We start from the raw sequence: 21,311 nt of genomic DNA on the forward strand, positions 1-21,311 counted from the left end.
TAACACCCAACAGAATAGAGAACAGGGGGGAAAAAAGTGGAGACCTAAAGAGTGCCCATGGGGTATAAGAGCAGAAATTTTCACAGAAGTCTTGGAAGACAAGCTTGTAAAAACATAAAATATAACAACAGGTCAAAGATTGACAAATATGAATTAAAAATAAGAAAAAGAGAGGGTTAGTGAGGAAGCCCAACATTTATCTAATATGAGTTTAAGAAAGAAAGCAGATAGAAGAGATTTATTAATGAAAAACTCCAGAAAAGTTTCTTAGAATTGAAAGACATAAATTCACAGATTCAAAGGGCTGACTGAGTTTCCAGAATGTGGCTGTAAAAGGCATATATGGATAGACTCTATAGGAATTTCAAAATATATGATATAAATGGAAGATCCTAAGGCTTTTGGGGAAGAAAATAGATTCCATACACAGGATCAGGACTCAGAATAACATCCAGCTTCTTTAACAATAAGAATAAAAAGATAACATTATCGTCTTTGGAATTCTGAGGAAAAATCATTTTCAATTTAAAATTCTATACCAGTCAAACTGTAATCAAGTGGAAGAAATATAATACAAATGCTAGTTTCTAAAACATTAACCTCACACACACCTTTCTTGGGTATCTCCTGGAGAATGTGCTCAAACAAACAAACAAATAAGCAAGCCAGGAAGCAGTTTACTAACAATTTACTAACAGTAACTATCCTACAAAAACATGATAGTAGGAAATGGGGAAACCAGACACATACTAGTTACTTCATTTAAGCTGAGAATCAAGAGGAGGGTAGCTCCTGTACTGGTAAAAAGAAACTTGACTTCTTGTTGTTATTGCTGTAAATCTGGCAATATTCTGTTGAAGATTATATTATTTATATGCTGTCTGTCTAGAAATATGACCTTAAGGAAACAGGATTCCTTTGGGCCTCTGCAGTCCTGAAGACAGCAGTCATCTTCCTGAGGGGCCAGAGTCCCAGGGAAGGTCAGTCAGTGCTGAATAGGAGTGGGATGACTCTTCTGTAAATCTATAGGAAAGCTCAGGTCAGTTCCTTAGTTAGGAATAAAAAAATTACATGAGTAGTGGCTATGACCAGACATTTAAAGAACTTTACACAGAGAATTTAGGAACTAGAATCTTAGAGACTACTTAGTCAACCCCCCTCCTTTTTTTTTTTTTTTTTTTGAATTAAGGACACTGAATTCTAGAGAGATCAAATCCTTTGTCCAGGGTTGTAGCATTCATTGCTGTGAGAAATAGGCATAGAAATCAGTGCTCTTTCTTTCTGTTGTGTTATTTCAGTTTTTAGGCTTTGTTGTTATTGTTTGTTTTGTTTTCCTTTTTTAAAAAATCGTAAAGTAACTTCAAGACTCCAGAGAAATAGTTACCTAACAATTCGGTAAGTGGGTTTTTTCCTTTTCTTTTTCGAAACTCTGTTTCTGCTGCATTTAAAGAGATCAATGTTTGTCTTTCCTGTTTTGCAGCAGCTCTATGCGGCTCAGCTGGCCAACATGCAGGTGTCACCTGGAGCAAAGATGCCATCAACTCCACAGCCTCCAAACACAGCAGGGGCAGTCTCACCTACTGGGATAAAAAATGAAAAGAGAGGGACCAGCCCTGTAACTCAAGTTAAGGTATTTGCTTTGCAGGATTGTGGAAATAGTTTGGAAAACAGCTTCACAAGAAAGATAGTGAACCAGGCTATGCTGGGAATAAGCAGCAGGAATCGTGGCAACATAAAGGATCCCCCAAATGCTCTTCTTTCTGGTACATTTCATGATTGAGCATTGAGAAACAGGTGTTTTCTTTTCGATAACAATAGTGCCATATTGTGAGCTCTTTACCTAAATCTGCAAACTCACTTCTCACAAAAATTTCCCCTTTGGATTCTGGTTTTATTTTTTAATGTTCACTGGCATAAATGGCCATGGTTTTGTTGCCACTCTATCACAGACTTGTGACATTTGTGCCCATGTTCCTTAAATAGGTGGGAACCATGTATAGCACTAGAGAAGGAAGAATTCTTAGATTTAAAAGGGGATAAAAAAGGAATTTAATTGTGGGCTTTGTACAGTTTGTTGATAAAGGTCTGTTACATAAAAGGCAGCTCTGAGAAATGAATGTTATCATTACCTCATCATGCCTTTGCCGCCATATAATGATTATAGGATGAGCAAGCTTTCCCGAGTTATGGTTGAGACATTAAAAGATGCATTTTCCCCACTGATTTTCAATGTCTTGAAACTGGGCATTCAGGAAGTACTGAGCAATAGAGGGAAACTGATGAGCTGCTCCAACTTTATGCTGCAGCTGCTACCTCTGGATGGTATTGGTTTGTTTTTGTGACTACATTTGCTTTATATATTGAATTACTAAATTCAGATAGTTCAGAGAAACAATGGTTTTATATAGTTGGTTTACCTACTTGGAATTGTATGCTAAATGTAGACACTTTAATATGATGTGGTGAAAGTACCACATTTGGGGGATTTTTGTAATTATTAAATCTGCACAAGATAAACAGCTGAGATCAACCAAACTCAGCATTGTATATCATACAGTCGCTGAACTGTTCTATTTTCTAAAAATTTGAGGTAGGAATTTTGAGATTTTAGAAAGTCTGGAGAAAAAAATAGGCTCATAAAAATCAAAGATCCAAAAGTAAACATCATTAAGACAGATAGTTTGCCAGTGGTCCACCCTGGACCAATTTAATGCCATTCATTGTTTTAGAGTCCTCAACAAAATAGATGAACATTTATTTTTGTTTTGTTGTTAGAAATACTGAAATATGACAATAAGCAACTGACATTTTTAAAAACAGTATTACTTAGGGAAACAGGCTATTTTACATTCCAAAACTTGTGCTTGTGATTAAGAATCAGAATACTCCTGCTGAAACCAAGATACTTGGTTTAACCATAGTTGTTAGAGTATATCAAACATCAATGACTTGAACTATTTACTATTAAATATTTTAACATGAAAAAGTCATTTCATAAGTAAGTCAGCCAACTGGAATGGCACCAAACCAAGACTTTACTGGATGAGTAAAATGTTCTCTACTTAAATTCTAGTGTATATCTGCCTTTACCGTTCCATCTTTGTGGGCCAACTGAATTCTATTACTCATTTGACCACATGCAAATTCATAAGGAGTTCTCTATATAATATACTCAGCTATATTTTATCTTAATGACAAAGGAAACATTTCTCATACTTGATTGTTTGTTGTATATGAAGGTAAAAATATATAAATGAAGACATAAATCAAATGTTTTAAAATTGAAAGTAGCTCCTGTTATTGAAATACTTTTGGAAATAATCTCATAGTTTGCCAGTTGGAAGAATTAGGATCACTAAAATCCTTCATATTTCTCTCTATAGCCAATGCTTTTCCTCTATGTAACATTATTGCTTATTTTAAATTCACACATTTTAGTGGGCAGAGTTTGCTGAAAGTAACAAAAAACATAAATGGTCTTACATATTTTCTTTTCCTCAGAATTTTTATCTATTACAACTATCAGTAATGAAGTTAGAATATTTCTATTCAAAAACCTATTCCACAACTTTTACTAGCTGTGTAACTTTGGGCAAGTTGATTTCTTTGGCCTTAGCTTTCTCCTCTCTACAACAGTAGTTAATATTATTATGGGTTTTCAATGAGACAGGATATCCTCTATCATACAATGAGTGTTTCATGAGTGTTGATGGTAATGATGATACTCATGACGGTAATAGAGGACATGATGTGGTAGTTTGAGTGGCTGGATTTGAAATATCTAGTTGTCTACTTGCATGCTGAGAAAGATCCTAACTAAGTACTTATTTCCACTGTCAACCGGATACAGTGGTTTTCAAACATTTATAACAGGAGTACAGGACAGTGATCCTGTGAGAAGAGAAACAGTGAAGGGCTAGGCTTGTTCCAGCTTACTATCTAAAGGAAGTTTCTATGCAGCCATACAGGGAACTCGGAAAGCTTTCTGAGGAGAGAGGATATTAGAGTTTAAGGATGCTGACTTAGGTAGAATGTTTGAGAGAGAGTACCAGAGAACAGAGAGCCACACATAACAGAATGCTGAAGTTTTGCAAAACAGACCCTTTATACTGGGTACTGATGAGCATGTTAATGTGAAAAACTAGCTGAAGCCAGGGAACAATACCAGAATATAGCAGGCAAAATAACCACGTGGCTGACAAAGAACAATTGCTTTTCCGTTAGCCAGTGTGTAAAGATTATTTGACACATAGGGGGGCATCAAGTAGAGTCCTCAGAAAGGTATTACCTCATACTGGGCCTGAATTATCCTCAGATTAATCTGAACTTACTTAACACATCTGAAAATCATGCCTTGTAAGAATCAAATTGTTTTCTGTCTCAAAATAAATTTGACAAATATTTAAAGAACTGCTTTAAAATTTCTTTAAATGTTAGCATCCAACACTGTAACACCCACAATGTATAGCATGTGTTCAATATTTTCCAGAGTTGCAAAAGAAAAAGAAAATGTGAATAATGAATATACAAAACAAACAATTTCAAATAACCTTAAAATGATACAAATGATAGAATTAATAGATATTAAAGGCAGCCATTATTGAAGACCTCCAACTAAACCCATGTGAGGAGATGAGCAAATTTACTGCAGATAAATCTGGAGAAGACTGATTAAAAACAACCTTTTTAGTATTCTAGGAATTGACCAAAGGCATATATATGTATATATACCCAAGAAAACATTTATGCTTTCTAAATATGAAAGAAGTGGGAATCTGCTTTTTTTTTTTTTTTTTTTTTTTTTTTTTTGCCTAAGGCTGCTTTTATTATCCCTATTCTAAGGCTTGGCAGTTTCTGTGAGACTAAGGAAGGATCAAAAGTAGGGATGCCATATTGGAAACAGATTCACATTTCTGGGAATTGGTAGATGATGTCTGTGTCCAATGACGTTGTTGATGGAACTGGCAATCACTGAATTGTAAAAGTAAATAATACATTAGAGCATATTTAAAGCTGAAAAAGATGTTATAAATTCCATATGTCCAAGACGATAGAGAAAAACATGAATATGATAAGGCAAGGCAGATTGTCTATAGATAATAAATAATATAGTTTTTGAGGTGAAAAATACACTAGTAACATTAGCTACGGGTTAGACATGGCAGGAAAAAAAAATCAGTGAACTTGAAGACATAACAATAGAACTATCCAAAATGAACCAGAAAAAGGATTGGTCAGTACCAGGAAACAACAAAAAATGTCCTAGTCTATGAAATTAGAGCTCCAGAAAGAGGAGCTAGGAACAGAAAATTATATTTGAAAAAATGAACATATTCTCAATTTAATGAAAATTCTAAACTCAAATTTTTTGAAGCTTAGTAAACTCCAAATAAAAGACACATAGAGATAACTAACCAGATAACTGGATTGTACATCATTTTTATTTAGACATGCATAAAGGAACTAAGTAGTATAAATATTTTTTGAAGTAAGGACAAAAAGGAGTAAGCAAATTTGACATTTATAATGGATATAGCATATTTTTAAAGAATATGTCCTATTTTAAAACATAGATAAAAGTACACTGCAACATAGATGTGATGGGTTGCCTATTCCCTACAAGACCAAAACAAAATAAAGCAATCAAATATTAATAAAAACCTAAAATATAACTACATTATCAAACAAGTGACTCATTTTCTCTGGTAGGTTAGCAAACGAGATTTGGAGTCTAGTAAATTAGAATTTGAATTCTTTCCTCCATGTCTGACCTTGAAGAAGTGATTGTTATCTTTTTGTCTTTTGTTTATTCATTTATAAATTTCGATAATACCACCCAGTTTTATGGAGTTATTGAAGGCTAAATGAGCTAATACATATGGAAATGCCTTGCATGGTGCTTGATATGTAATTACTTCTGTGTTTCCAGTGGTCCTTCTCAAATAATGTTTTTCCACATCTCTCTTTGTTCATCCTTCATCAATTGTATTTGTACTGGAAGAGACTTAGACTTCATTAAATATGTGGTCCTCTTTTTCACAGATGAAGAAATAGAGACCCAGCGAGATCACATGTTTACCAAGGGAGAGAATAGTCTGTTACCAAACTGTATTGTGTATTTTAAATAATGAAATTAAATGCAATTTCTCTGTGCCTTCTCAAGCAAAACAGGAGTTAACATTTGCTGATGATTTTATTTTAGAACACAACAATGTACATCTTAAAAGTAAATGTTAAGTGAATATGCCCATTTCTAGAATGATAGAAGTATTATTATAGGTTTTTATGCCAGGATAAATGAGATAATATAAAGACAAGGAATTTAGCTTTAAAGTTCCTGACTGAATTAATTCTAAACTAGATATCTGAATACTGTATTCTCTATAGAGGGATTTGCATCTTATAATAGACGTTCTATAAATGGAAATAGCAAAAACTATAACAAGACATCACTTTAAACATGAAAATAAATTACATATAGCATAGTATGTAAAACATGATTATAACGTGTGCTTAGTTTTTACAAAAATTAATTTTAAACAAGAAGAGAGATCAGAGTATAGACCACAAAGAGAACCCACACCCAGAAAGCCACATAGAAGCTATGGTATGGCATGAGGCTTTCTGGGCAGGGGCCCAGGAAATCAGCAGTAGGCTTTCTATTTTTCCATTTTTTAGTACTTGCAATTGTTTGCTTTAAAATATATATTAAAAAATTAGCTGCAGAGACTATTTATAGTTACTGGAACTTTTCAGAGAGAATAACAAAAGCACTACAGAGCAGCTGAAATTTTAAATAATTCTTTGTAAATGCCCTAGGTTAATTTAGATCCCTGAAAACACATTAGGAAATTAAGCTGTAATGTGAGCTAATTCAGATTTTAATTTGGCAAAAAGAATGATCCAGCTACACAGTTAATGTAAATAGAAGCATAACACAGGGAAATTAATGAGGTTTCCTTCCGATGAATCTTCAAGGAGGTAGATAATTAGCTTCTTTTGTTATTATTGTAGGAGAATGTGGCATTGTCTCTGAGGTGTAAAATAACTGTGGCTTACTAAGTGATAATGTGCTTCATTTGTCTTTTTTTAAATAATTATTTATGTTAAACTCTTGCAGGATGAAGCAGCAGCACAGCCGCTGAATCTCTCATCCAGACCCAAGACAGCAGAGCCTGTAAAGTCCCCAATGTCTCCCACCCAGAGCCTCTTCCCAACCAGCAAAACCAGCCCCGTCAACCTGCCAAACAAAAGCAGCATCCCTAGCCCCATTGGAGGAAGCTTGGGAAGAGGATCCTCTTTAGGTAAATGGAAAAGTCAGCACCAGGAAGAGACTTACGAATTAGGTAAAGGAAAGCAAACCTGCTTAGTGATAAGTGATCCTTCTTTCCAATGTGCTTCTTGGTAAAGGATAAAACACTTTTATCTTTCCTTCTTGAACATAGCTCAACTTAGTATGATGGATGATTAGAACTTTTGGAAAATGTGATTGTTATGGATCTTGAGATGAGTTTTTAAATGGTGATGGGTTAGAGTTAGCAAATCCCAGACTTAGGAATTTCTGTATTTAGTCAATACTTTGCCTCTACCATATCTCTTCAAGGACTTCAGGACCTGGCCCTTAATGCTGTTTATCATAAGTGTAAACTTTCAGGGCTGGAGATATAGCTCAGTGATAGAGTTCCTGCCTAGCATGCACTAGGCCTTAAGTTCAACCCCTTCTGCTAAATTAATTAATTATATTTTCTTTGAAATTTACTCCAAGGATCTCTAGAAGTATTCATCTCTCTGTATTAAAAAGTATGAGAGGAAAAACATGAATTTTGGAAATGAGACAGATTGGGATGGAAAACCTTCACTAACCAGCTGTGTGACTGTTGGGAAAGTTATTTAGTATTTTTCAACTCAGTTTCCTAACCTCTGAAAAGGGAATAATATTATCTAGTTTGTAAATTGTTATGAGAATGAAGAAAAGAAATGTACATAAAGTGCCTAGCACAGTTTAGCACCTAGGAGGCATTCAACCTCAAAAGATTAGGGTGAATAGATATCAACACATTTACATATGTACAAGGAATAAAACTATAAATATGAAAGCACTTAATAGGAGAGTGTCAGAAAGTATTAATATTGTTACTGTACTCTATGTTTCCTAATTTCCAAATGAAAAAGAGATTCAAAGGGATTAGGGATTAGAACTAGCATTTCTTCACTGTGCTGTCTTTGAGTTCTTGAGTCTTGAGCTCTGGGATTTTTGCTGTGTTAGACAGAATGATGTGTAAGCCAGTTATAGCTTAAAACACTTTTGCCTACTTTATCTCATTTGATTTCTCATAATCATTTTATGGGTTGGGTATTTTATTATGCTCATTGTACAGGTAAGGTTGATTTGGGCTCTTTATGATAGAATGACTTGCTTATAGCCCTTAGCTATTAATTAGCAAAAACAGGACTGGTATCAAGGTCTTTGTATACAACTCAGTCCTCTTTATAAACTCAAAGTTGGGTTATTTGCAAAACTGAGCTGAGTCTAAGTGTATCTTTTGATAGACATAAATCTTCCTCATTGCACTGTAGACAACAGGATCTTTATGGCAGCCTATAGTGTATCAGAATGTCTCACTGAGGGGCCCAGAGGTTTTTACCCCAAGGAGTGGTGTCCATGTAGAAGACGGAAGCGAATCATTTCCAGCATGTGAATATGAATATCCCTGAGCTATAGTTTTAGATGTTATGAGATGAGAGAAAAAGCCAACAGAAAGATAAAAAATAGACTAAATTTTGAAATGACCCTACTAGAATTCACTTCTGTATTTTGTTTGGAAAGCATTTCTTTTCTGCAAGGCAGACTTTGAGAGGCAAAGATGACTGTGAGTCTGGCCTTGCCTGTTCTCGTAGAGCTTCAGCAGAGCACATTTGTTAGGTCACAAACCAGATGGTCTGAAGTAAAAGCACCTGTAGTTTTATACAGCACTCTTGTCCAGATAATCTTGGATAGAAATGCTGTGGTGTTTTTTTTTTAATCAGAAAAGCTCCAAAAATAACATTTTTCTATATCTTTAAAAATAACTGACTTTAAAAATTCTTATGTATTGCCCACAGGAGACCTGTGACATGAGTGTGATTGTTGTCCGGTTTCCTTTGTTCTTTTGTCTGTGGGAGGTCTCCACACGCACCACATACACACACATGCCAGTGCACAGGTCCTATGAAGTGCTCATTCCAGGCCTCAGACAAGTAGTTCATGTTACAGTTGGCTACAGCGGCTAAATCTACTGGTCATCACACAATTGCCTTCTTTTTGTCTAAAATTAGAAAAACTTATTGAAAGTATTCAGTTTACCCACAGTAAAATGCAAGATATGAAAAAAAGATACTTGGTTTAAATTTTTATCGCTGGATTGTGTGGAAGATTGCGAAAGCAAATATTTATCCTCACTTTTATTTGTACACACGTGAAAATCATCCATATGACCTTACTGTCATGAAGACAGGAAGCTGAGAGCAGTGGGTGTTCGAGCTGGGGGTGGAGAGAGGGTTGTCAGTCTCTTGGTAAATAACTGAGGCAGAATGCCTCATTAACCGGCCTGCGCCGGGGAATAGAGGATGGTGTATTCCTTCCACCACCTCGCTCCTGCGGCGGACACATGAATGCACACATACAGGTCCACTAAAGCACACATGCATATGGCCTCACTGGTTTTGTTTTCTGCTAGGCCAGAAAGAGCCTTCGTGCACGCATAGACCAAGCATCACAGGGAACTTGGTCTCCCTTCCCTTTTTCTTCCCTGCCACTTCCCCACAGATGAGGCAAGATTATACACAAAATTATGGATATAGTCAGAACAGACATTAAATACACAACTGGAATCTAGGAATCTTCATCTGTTAGCAGTTTAGTAGACAAAATACACATTGAATGGCGTGCTGGAATACCCCCCAAGGGCAAAAAGCAAAAGAAAACACATACACATATGCATGCAGGCACGCGTGCACAGCTTGGTTACCTTGGCTTTCTGTGCTCTGGGTATAATGTGGTAGAGATTTCTTAAAGACAAGCACACCTCTGTTCAAAGAGTGCACAGTTCTGCAGGGGAGTAGTTGGTAGTAGTACTGTAAAAGGATTGAACCCTAATAACGCATCCTGTGTACACAGATATCTTGTCCAGTCTCAACTCCCCTGCCCTGTTTGGAGATCAGGATACAGTGATGAAAGCCATTCAGGAAGCCCGGAAGATGCGCGAGCAGATCCAGCGGGAGCAACAGCAGCAGCAGCCGCATGGCATCGATGGGAAACTGTCCTCCATGAATAATATGGGGCTGAACAACTGCAGGAATGAAAAGGTAACTGTTGCTTCTCTCCTTCACTAGTTCTGCTAGGCCAATTGACTCACTCTAATCTGGCTCTAGCCAGACTCTCAAGTACTAACCTGCAGATAAAGATTCAGGTCTTCAGCTTACAAGGCAGTCTACATTTTACTCAGATTTGTCATCTAAACTTTGCTGCTGATTAACAAATACACACTTAGCAGGGATTGTCTCCTAGGCACCCAGCCTACCGTCTATTGCGGGGTGTTTCTGTCACAATCTGAAATACTTAGAAATGTGTTGTAATAAAGAGTAAATGTGATGTTATTAGAATAAGAATAGATTTTCAGAGTATTAAAAAGGAAAGCATCATATATGTTACAATGAAGGATAATATGACACCATCATTCACCATTAAATTTAATACTGAGTTTCCTATCAACCAGGGCAAAAAATAATTTTCTTTTTTTTTTTTTTTTTGTCTTTTTCATTTTGTCTTTTTCATTTTTATTGGTACCAAGGATCAAACTCACGACTGCCTGCTTGCAAGGCAGGTGCTTATGCCGCTGAGCTAGATCCCCAGCCCAAAAAAATAATTTTCAAAGCATATCCATTTATTTTTTGATTCAACAAATTACTTATCTGGAACCTACTCTATGATAAATTCTGTTCCAGATGCTGGACATGCAGGAGTGAGTGAATCTGATAAAAATTCCTGCTCATGTATGCTTTTATTCTCATGGAGGAACATAACCGTGAAGTCCTAGGTCACTAAACACGTAGTATAATATAAGGGGGTAAATAAATGCCATTGAGAGAAAATAGAAACAAGTTACTGGAATAGAGACTGATAGGGTGGTTACTTTAGAAGGGTTGGTGAGAACTCCCTGGGGAAGTGACACTGAGTGGAGGGGACCTCAGTGAAAGCGTCCTGACAGTGCTGCGCAACCAGAGCATCAGGAGAGAAGAGGCAGCAGGGAGGTCGGCGTCTTTGCAGTCAGTGCAATATTGCAATGTTCGCGAAGCGTATTAGACTGCATGGACCCTGGAAAGGCTTTGTTTTATCCTGCATGTGATGGCAATCCCTAGACAGGTTCTGTTCAGTGTGTTAGTGTGTAAGACAATCATCCTACTCCCTGTAGAAACAGGTAGACCAGCTGAGAGGCTGTTGCAGTAGACAAGGTAAAAATTTTGATTATTTGATTTATCTAATAGGATGAAACATGCCCTTTTTTAGAGACAAAATACCCATTGCCAAACTGTGAGTTGTTTTTTTTTTTTTTTTCCAACATGGATAGAACCATTCAGGGATGAATGAATACTACTCTGGGCAGTAGCTTTGGTAACAGTTTTAGAGTAGTTTTTAAGGAATTCCACTCCTGTTTATCACTAAGAATATCACTTACTGAAGTCAGAGCCAAAAGCTTCCCTTTTGTTTCAGTCCTTGTGAAACTCTAGCATGAACTACTCTGGCAGACTCTCCATTAATCAGAAGAAAATTTGTAGTTTCTCTGATTTCTAGGGTTTTTAAATTTACAAATTAAATAAGTCAGAAGCATGTGCTTCTGTGTGCCATTACTCAAGGATCCGAATATGTAAACATACGAGATTGTTCGTTTTCCCCACCAAAGGTATGGTGATGCGATAGTTTGGAAATGTGTATGTGTTCATTTCTTAACATGAATAAATGAACATGAGCCAAGTTGGTACATACAATAGAGGTTTATTCTCTCAATTCTCAAATCTAGGCTGATCTCAAATGAAGCTGTTCGTAGGGCGCCAGGGGAGAATCATACTTTTTCCCTTCTGGGATTCTGATGGTTACAGCAATCTTTGCCATTTTTTGGCTAGCAGCTGCCTCACTCCAGTTTCTGCCTCTGTCTTCCACAGTTGCTGTGTGTGTGTGTGTGTGTGTGTGTGTGTGTGTGTGTGCTTTCCTTGTGTCTTCTTAGCATTGATGTGTGTCTGCCCTTATCTTGATAAACTTGAAGGCTTATTCATTATATTCATCTTTGACACCTTGAAGGGTCCCATGACACATCACTTTTATGATCAAAACCACACCGTATATATGGTGGCGCCTGCTAAGCATACACTTTCGTACACTTGAGATTAATTCCGCTTTCTCCATTTCCCCAGTAAGTGTCCCGCCCCATTTTGGAGCCATGGCTGTGAGCTCACAGGCAGTGGGCTCCTTGAGAGCTGCTTCAATGAATAGCTATAGCTAGGGTGCAGTTTCAGTACCACAGAGAAGAAAACTTTTGCCCCTACCCATCTTCTGCTACTGTGATATTAGAGATAGTCATTTAAAATTTTTTTATTTTATGGAAAAAATAAATCAAAATTTCATAATAAAATAATAGCAGAATAGCAATAGTTAATACACCATGTATTGTTATCTTCAGAGTAGCCACTCAGAGTACAAGGTAATAGGCATAAAACATTTTCCCAATGGTATTAACACAAACCTTTCTTCAGTGAAGTAAGGGGAGTTAGTAGTGTAACTGTCTTGTATTTGTTTTCCCTTTCCCTCCCTGGTTTCTTTTTCCTTTCGAACAGTGTTTCATAGTATTTTTTTTTTTTTTTTTTTGTACTGGGAATAGAACTCAGGACCTTGTGCTTGCCAGGCAGGTGCTGTGCTGCTGAGCTATACCTCTGGCCATATTTCATAGTATTTATTGTACATTTTGGTGTTTATTTACTATTTCAGTTTCTCACACAAGGGAGATAAGAGCCTTCCCTTCAGTGAAAATACCATGAAATAATAAAATTTAATTTTAATGTGAATAAAAGTTAAGATTCTGCTTTGTGACAAGGGTAGGTGAATAATTTTTGGCATAGGGATACTAAGTGAAAAATTGAGTTAAAAACAAGAAAATGGTACATGTTCCAGGGACTACCTCTTTATAATTTCCAAAGAATTAATCCAAAAATTAATTTGAGAAGCATGTTAGAGATTTTTTAAACTTCCATCTTTTAAATTATTTTTATTAGTTTTCAAATGAAGGTTATATTTTATGAAAATTTTGATAATACAGAAAGATATATGGTGAAAAAGCTAATCATTCTCTTTGGCCCATTAAGTATCATTAATTATTTAGGAGTTTTCTTTGAGTAGTAGCAATTATTAGTGATTCAGAAATTTTCTTGGCATAGACAAGAAAGTATTAATGAGTTTAAAAGTGTATATGCTCTCTTGGAACAGTAAGCACTGAGCTGTCACTTAGGAGCAGTGGGATATTTGGCAGGTTGATTAACCTCTCTGTACCTCAAATTCTTCATCTATAAAATGAGGGTAGTAATTTAACCTATAATAAAATAAGACGTATGTGATTGCACCTAGCTCAGTTCCTGGCACAGGCTAGACATTCCGTTGACTTGTGTTTCCCATACTGTTAAATGAGTAACTGAGATGTATAGACTAAACAAGTGTCATCCACACTTACCCGCAGAAACATTTCAAAACCCTCAGCAGGTTTCTGAAACCGTAGATAGTACCAAATCCTGTGCATTCTATGGTTTTTTTCTAACCGGACCTACCTTTGGTAAAGCTTAATTTAGAAACCAGGTACAGTGAGAGATTAATAATAATAACTAATAATAGAATAGTTATAATATACTGTAATAATAGTATATGATTATTCTCTCTCAAAATAATTGTATTGTACTTGCTTGCCTTCATTTCCTTGTGATGATGGAGAAAGGTATAATGCCCATGAGGGGATGAATTGAAGACTGTAGGCATTAAGAGTTATTCAAACTCTTAGCTCTGTGATACTTAGATGCTTGATCTGATTTAAAGGTGACTAGTAAGTGACTGATGGATATGTAGTGTACCTAGCTGGATGGACTGAATGAAGGGATGATTCATATTCTGGCCAGGATGACATAAGATTCCACTATTCTACCTAGACCAGTATGCAACCTAAAACTTTTGAATTGTTTATTCCTATAATCTTTAATGTTTTAAGATTATAATTGACCACACATAACAACAAACAACAATCCTGGAAAGCACCAGAAATATGGGAGACCAACTATATATTTTTTAAAAGACTTTTTTCTTTAAAGATTTTATTATGCAGAAAGGGAGGAGGATATTCTGTTGTTGGCCATGAAGATCCTCATGGTAACTAGGACATGATTTACTTCCTGTCATGTCTGCTTACTGTGTCCCCAAATTTTTCTGCTAAATTTGAGGCTCTGTTAGTTCTTAGAGACCTTCACCCCATGGTGCATCACTTGTGTGACACAAAACCACACATACCTTTGGACATATATCCCACATAAACTTCGTGAAGCTGTCATTACAAGTATCTTGAAATGGGTCGCTGAAACCACAGAAATTATTTTCTGAAGTTTTGAAGGCTAGATGTCTAAGACTAGGCTGATGGCATGGTCAAGTCCCTTTGAGGGGTATCTTTTTTGGCCTGTAGATGGCCACCATCTTGCTGTATTCTCACATGGGGAGAATGAGACTTCTGGTCACCTCCTTTTCTTGGAAGGGCACTGATACAAGTTTTAGAAGCCCATCCACCTTCATGATCTTATCCAACCCTAATTATTTCACCTCCGATTACCATCACGCTGGAGACTAGGGCTTCAACATATGAATTTTGAGAGGATTTTACAAAAGATCAGTCCATAGAAATTTTGAATTGTATCATTGATTGAAGTTCAAATGTGGATACTGTTAACTTCAAATTCTACATATCAATTTTACATTATTTCTTATTAATTTTTCTTAATTCATTTGAGAGGAGGCAGTTGAGATTAGAAAAAATAGAACTTCTGATTTGGAATACAAGGGGGAAAATGACAAGTAAGGTTAGCGATGAAAAAAATAACAAAACCTACAATTTCACTTAACACATACACTGAATATAACTGAGCCTTTAATGGTTACTTTCAAAGTGTTTCTACAGGACTAGGAGACGCTGGTTTCTTAGTTAAAGAGAATCATTGTCTCAGTAGATAACTTTACTGGGTTGAATTTGGGGCACTAGGAAAGTCTATTGTATTTAGGTATAGTGCATTCAAGAGTTGTTCTTAACACACTCTCTGTGCTGAATAATGTCACTGTTTTGAGCATATATTTTGTGATTCTGTAAGCTTTGTTTAGTAACCAGACAGTTATCTATCGTCACTTATTAGAGTAGCTGTGATTATGAGAATAAATTAAAGACAGTACTGTAGGACTCCTGAGGATAGCTTTCTCTTTCTTCTTTTGAAAATATCCATTTTAATTTCATGAGGTCCATGATAGTTAGTTTTCCTTCTGAGTCAAAAGTGTAGTTGTATAATGTGCCATATAACTACACTGGAAATGGAAAATGGATTGGAAAATGGATTGACAAAATGAATTTAACTGTCTTCAAAAGTGTTCACCTCAAAATTATTACTTCAGTTTCCTTAAGTATAAAGACCCATAAATTAGACTTAGAAATTATTCTTTGTAGCCAAAAGTACAGTACTAGTTTTTCATAGGTTTTTTTCATGGAACCTTAAAGTATATTAAGCATCCTTCTTTCTTATTTGCACATTCTTTTACCGAGGAGTGTGACACATGTTTGGATTGCCAGATGAGCAGACCAGAGGCAGAGTTTGAGTGGCAGTTTCATTTGGGAATGGTCCAGGGGACTGTGGAAGAGACTAAGCAAAAGCAGTGCTGTGCTGTGATGTAGCTAAAGCTTCAGGCATTCCTTTCCAGTGGGGAGCTATGAGGTAGCCATGGCCATTCAGAGTCATCTCAAGTTGCGATAAGAGAGGAGGGCTTCTGTACTTGTGTCAGCTTGGATGAAGGCTGAGGATGAGGACGAAGGATGAGGATGAAGGATGAGGACAGGAAATGACCTTGGGTGAGGCGATTCTGTTCATCTGAAGCCATACTAAATAGGGCCAAAACCTGAGGGCTAGCTACCAGCAGCATTCCCAGCAACCAAGAGAATAAATATTCCAACCCTGAAGGGGGATCTGGACAGAACATCAAGTGTCCACTGTTGCACGTTACATTTAGAACATTAGATATGCATGAGACAGACCTGCGTGTATCATCATTGTGGGCTAACATTTACAACACAGGCATAGTGGGGCTTGGGTCTTTGTACCACGTGTACACTTATGTGTCCATATGAATACATATTTACCCATGGTGTGTTTCACTTTATTGGGCAAATCCCTATTTTGGCACCTTAAAATGAAAATTGTTAACTTGATTGGCCAGAACAGCACCAATGGAGTTGCTCTGATTGGCTGTGCTGGGGGCTACTTAGTGTCTGTTAAATATATAGATTGTTGGGACAATAGACTATAATGGCGCTTTAGGAGCTGTTATGCTTCATCCTTTCAAAATAGCCTTTACGCATGGATGGTGTCCAGCCAGCAGAAATATAAACTACTGCCCTGGGTTTTAGCTTTTCATGCCAATAGTACAAGCCATCTCCAGGTCTGCTAAGTACCAGTGCAATTAGATCATATTATAGGCTAATTGCTTACCAAATTTTGTTGTTTTGACATCTCTTGGATACAGAATATTTTAGTCATGACAATAAATGGAAGAATTTTAATCAAGCTGCTGCTAAATGTCCTTAAACCTAAGCTAAGGGCATCTGACTAAAAGAGAGGAGAGGCAGGGTGGGCCTTCTTAACTAAGTGATCCGTGTTAAGGTGTGTTCCACAACTTTTCTGAGCTTGATGTTTGCGTGCTGATTTGGTGATCAGAGCACTGTTTTACATGGGTATTACATAACCCAGTGGATTACCTACAGGTGGGTGTAAGTGGCCAGATGACACAGCATGTGCATATGACCCGAACTGCTACTCCCCTCACCTGGGAATTGTTTAAGAAAAATACCTGACTTTATAAAGTGTCAGCATGAATTATAATCAACATAATTATCACACTTTACTTGCCTTTGAAGTAAAATAAAACTTTGGTTTCTGAGCATAATTTGTTCTGGAAACATGCTTATAATCCAAAACACTTACATATCAATGTGAATTTCCCTATAAGAAAGAATAGAAACTCAGATGATTTGTTCCATGACCTAAAAATATCCATACAAAAATTATTATAATCTGTAATATAATACAAAACAATAAAGAAAATATAATGTTTAAAGACAAAGTAACTTGTACTTACCTTTGAAAACATTCATAGCTGATGTGAGGGAGAGGAGAGAAGAGGGTTATTGTGTAGAACAACTGTTACTATCACTGTCACTGTCACTGTTACTAATGGAATCATTGCTATCTGTGACTCAATGGAACCTTCTTCTTTTTGAGCACCTTTAACAAGGAACCTACCCAATGACACTTGCTTTTGCCACCAGAAGACTTCATTGGATTGTCCTTAAGCTGATTCATTGCTCACACATCGACAGCCTTATTTGGGTGGTGCTTTTATAAATAACTTTTCACTGTTCCCCTCTTTCACACATCTCTCTAACCTCATTTGAAGTGAGAGATTTCTCCACTTTTTCTCCTACTCTTCTGCAGATGAGATCTCCTCTATAACCTCCTACTGTTGGGAAACCACCACCCACAATCCTGCAGCAAGAAAAAAGAGAACCACTGGCCCAGTGGTAATCATGTGATATTTGATGTCATGTCCTACTTGTCTTGCAAGATACTCCTCATTTATTAAATTAACTTTTCTTAGAAATTTTCGTTTATATTTAGAACAGTCATACAACAAGTTATAATCAGAGATTTTACTGTACATGGATGGAATTAAAACTATTAAGTGGAATAGTTGAACAAAATATATTTGATGTGGTACAGTTGCTTCTATTTACAGTTGATAAAACTGAGACTTAATGAAAGAAAATACTTTACTCACAGTTATAGTGAATTTTTGGTGGAGAAGAAATTAAATCTCCACATTCCTAATTCTCAGTTAATTATGTTTCCCCTTTTAGAACTCTATTATTTAGCTTTCCCTTTGCTAACATACAATGCACAACACCTACAAGTTAAAGGAGAAGAGATTTAATTTGGCTCACTGTTTCAATGGATTCAGTCCATGGTCAGCTGGATGCAAGATGAAACATCATGGTGGGAGGCTGTGGAAAAACAGATGCTTACTTAATGGTGATTGGGAAGCAGAACACAGAGCCATCACAAAGAGGCAGTAGTGAGGTACAAGATAGAAAACAAAGTCACACCTCTCTGATGTCTGCAAAAATGTGTTTTGTTAATCCCAGGGGTGTATTGCAAAGCCAATCAAGTTGATACTCTACCTTAACAATCACAAAAACAGTACCAGCTGTACTAATTAATTTATAAAACATCTTTAAACTTATTATACACAAAAGCACTTTGTACATTACCAATCTTAAATTGTAATAGACTGAGACAAAATAAAAGCTGTAATGTAGAAAGTTCCCTGCTTTCTATACAACTTGCCTGGATAGGACATTCTTATCTGCCATGATGTCCATAGGTTCTGGCTCTGAAAGGACAATAGTCAGGAAGTAAAAGATTGAATAATTCTGATACAAACAAAGAAACAAAGAAAGTAGTTAGGTCAAGAGCACCAGTAGAATTAGAGGCCACACAGTAGATAGGCGAGGTCATGGATCTTTGGCTTTGATTAATCCTAGGTCCCAGCTCTCCTTGTACTGTTTTCTGGCTGTATTACCCCTTTCCAGGTTTCACTAATTATATTTATAAAATGGTGGTAATTATCCTTTCCTTGAAGATTTGTTTTGAGGAAACACAGATGAAGTGCACATACCTTGCACAGAAGATACTTAACTAATCTCAGTTTCTCAAGTCAAGATCTCAGAGAGACCACTTTCTCACTTAAATACCTTTAAGATTTCCAGTTCTGCTGTTAATTTTGTTAATTTCTCTCTGTGTGACATGCTCCAATATTGCTTCTCGGGCCCATAAGATCTTAACATAAAATGAAGGCTAGTGAGATGCTAATGGGCTGTTTCTTAGAAAGTCTTGCACATGCATTTTCATTTTTTGTTCTCAGAGTAACATGTAGGCACTTACCTACTAGGATCTGGTGATAGCCAACTTGAGAATTTTCAAATACGATTATGTTACTGTGCTATGGAGCTTTTGCCTCTATTCTTGAATGTATTCTTTAATATATTTTCATAAAAGTGAAAAATCAGTCTATGATTTTTGAAAATGTTTCATTTGATGCTTGATAACTGCATTTTTCACACAAAAATGCAATTTTGTTAATCACATTAAATAGAAAAATAATAATCCTATCGTGGAGGCACATTGCCAACTTGTTCATGTTTACTCAAGAAAGTGTTCAGTTTTGGTTTTTTTTTTTTTGTACTGGGATCAAAGTCATGACCTCATGCTTTCCAGGCAGGCCCTTGTGCTGCTGAGCTAAACGCCTGGCCCAGTTTTTCAGCTTTTACAAGTGTAGATTCATGTTCCTTCTACAGACTTTGCAAAATCTGAGAATGGTATATCAGTATTACACCGATGTGGTACTGCTCCCTCTTACTAGCAAAGAAAAACATTCCAGATATTGTCTGCTTCACATTGTCAATTGTCAGAGCTCCTTGTTATTTATACAATTGATTCAGATATTCATTGTTGCATGACAGGATAAATTTAGACAGAAGATCAATAAAGCTGCAAAACAATAAGCGAAAGTGGGTTGTGAGCAAATTATTTAGCAAAGTGTGTCTGCAGTGAATGAATGCTCTTACAGCGCACAGCCTAGTAAGGTTTTGTTGTTTCCAAGGTATGCAAAATACTAATTAGAGTTATTTTGTGAGCAGTTGACAAACATATTCAGTTGTAGTGCTTTTCTGTGTCAATCTAGTCCCAAGATAATAACTTGTATTATGAGGAGTGAGGGATGGGGGAGAGGCTTTATAGTAAGGGAACAAATTCCAGTTGTAATCATCCTCATTTGCACAGCAGAGGAATAGTTCAAAAAACAACAACTTTAAAAAAAGTGGCTGGCAATATGGCTCAGTGGCAGAGTTCTTGCCTTGCAGGCGCAAGGTCCTGGGTTTGATCCCCAGTGCCACCAAAATAGAAAAATAAAAAATGAAAAACTTTGTGTAGTACTTTTCATAGCACGAGGCTTATTTTTTATAGTGTTTCTCTACTTCAAAATATTATTGCATATCGTACCATTCTTGAACATTTCCAAATGTAGGGAGGTGAGTGCTGCTCTTCCTCTTGGACAGATGAGGAGTCTAAGGTCAGCTTTGCACCCCTTTAATCTGGCATTCCCTCTCCCCATCATCTCATTCATTCTCTACAACTGTGGGGTTGATAGGGAAATACTACTTAAAATCTAAGCCAAGACTCACATCTGAGTTTCAAACATCAGTTTTAATGACGTGAATGTCAAAATGAGCTAAAGAAATCTACCTAGACATATGTGCTTTCTACGTGTTTCTTGAAATGAATAATTACATTTATACATGTGATAGTGTTTTTTTCTAAGAGAACATACACAGACCAAAAATGTGATAAAATTAGGAAAAATGTAAGTTTTATTATTGTTGGATTTTGCATTAGAACCAATAACACTTGGGCAAATATGCAATGCTATGTGTAGTCTCCTGGCTGAATATAATCATTAATTCCTTTTTATTTCTGTTGTCAGGGCTACTTGATTGGTTGCCTAGCTACTAGTTTAAAGCCTAATTCATAAAAAAAAAACCCACAAACTTCTTTGGCTATTTTTTTCTCTTTAAATGGGAAGAATGGTGAGAATTTTATAGATTTAAAAGGTTCAGAATACTTTTTAGGGCTAGAGATAGAGGTTAGAAGCAAGCATAAAGCTTTTAGCTTGTTTACTTGTGTTTTAAGACAAAATGCCATATGCAATTAGTGACTCTCCAAGTGTAAATTAATATATATATTAATAAGTGTATGTTTTCTGGAAGGGTTGTTGGTTTTGACATGTACGGAACATACTAATTGTAAAGATTTTGTATAACTTACCTTTCTCTGTGGCAAATATTTTCTAATGTTTCTAGATCTAATATTTTCATCCTTCTAGACAA

General features: G+C 36.3%; 1 protein-coding gene across 31 annotated transcripts in view; it reads left to right on the top strand.

Moving 5' to 3' along the window:
- Window positions 1–21,311, top strand: part of Sox6 (SRY-box transcription factor 6) — a 559,037-nt gene that overhangs the window by 471,155 nt on the left and 66,571 nt on the right. For 25 of the 31 annotated variants that reach the window (XM_063251818.1, XM_063251830.1, XM_063251846.1 and 22 more), the window contains 3 exons: window positions 1,481–1,630; window positions 7,121–7,346; window positions 10,157–10,344. In XM_063251818.1, coding sequence (XP_063107888.1) covers window positions 1,481–1,630; window positions 7,121–7,346; window positions 10,157–10,344 — 564 coding nt within the window. The remainder of the gene's footprint in view (window positions 1–1,480; window positions 1,631–7,120; window positions 7,347–10,156; window positions 10,345–21,311) is intronic. The other 6 variants (XM_063251843.1, XM_063251845.1, XM_063251828.1 and 3 more) reach the window with 1 other exon arrangement.

This window comes from Cavia porcellus, unplaced genomic scaffold (genome assembly GCF_034190915.1).
Source record: "Cavia porcellus strain 051 isolate PalLab524CR breed Dunkin Hartley unplaced genomic scaffold, mCavPor4.1 scaffold_6, whole genome shotgun sequence".
NCBI classification, from domain to species: domain Eukaryota; kingdom Metazoa; phylum Chordata; class Mammalia; order Rodentia; family Caviidae; genus Cavia; species Cavia porcellus.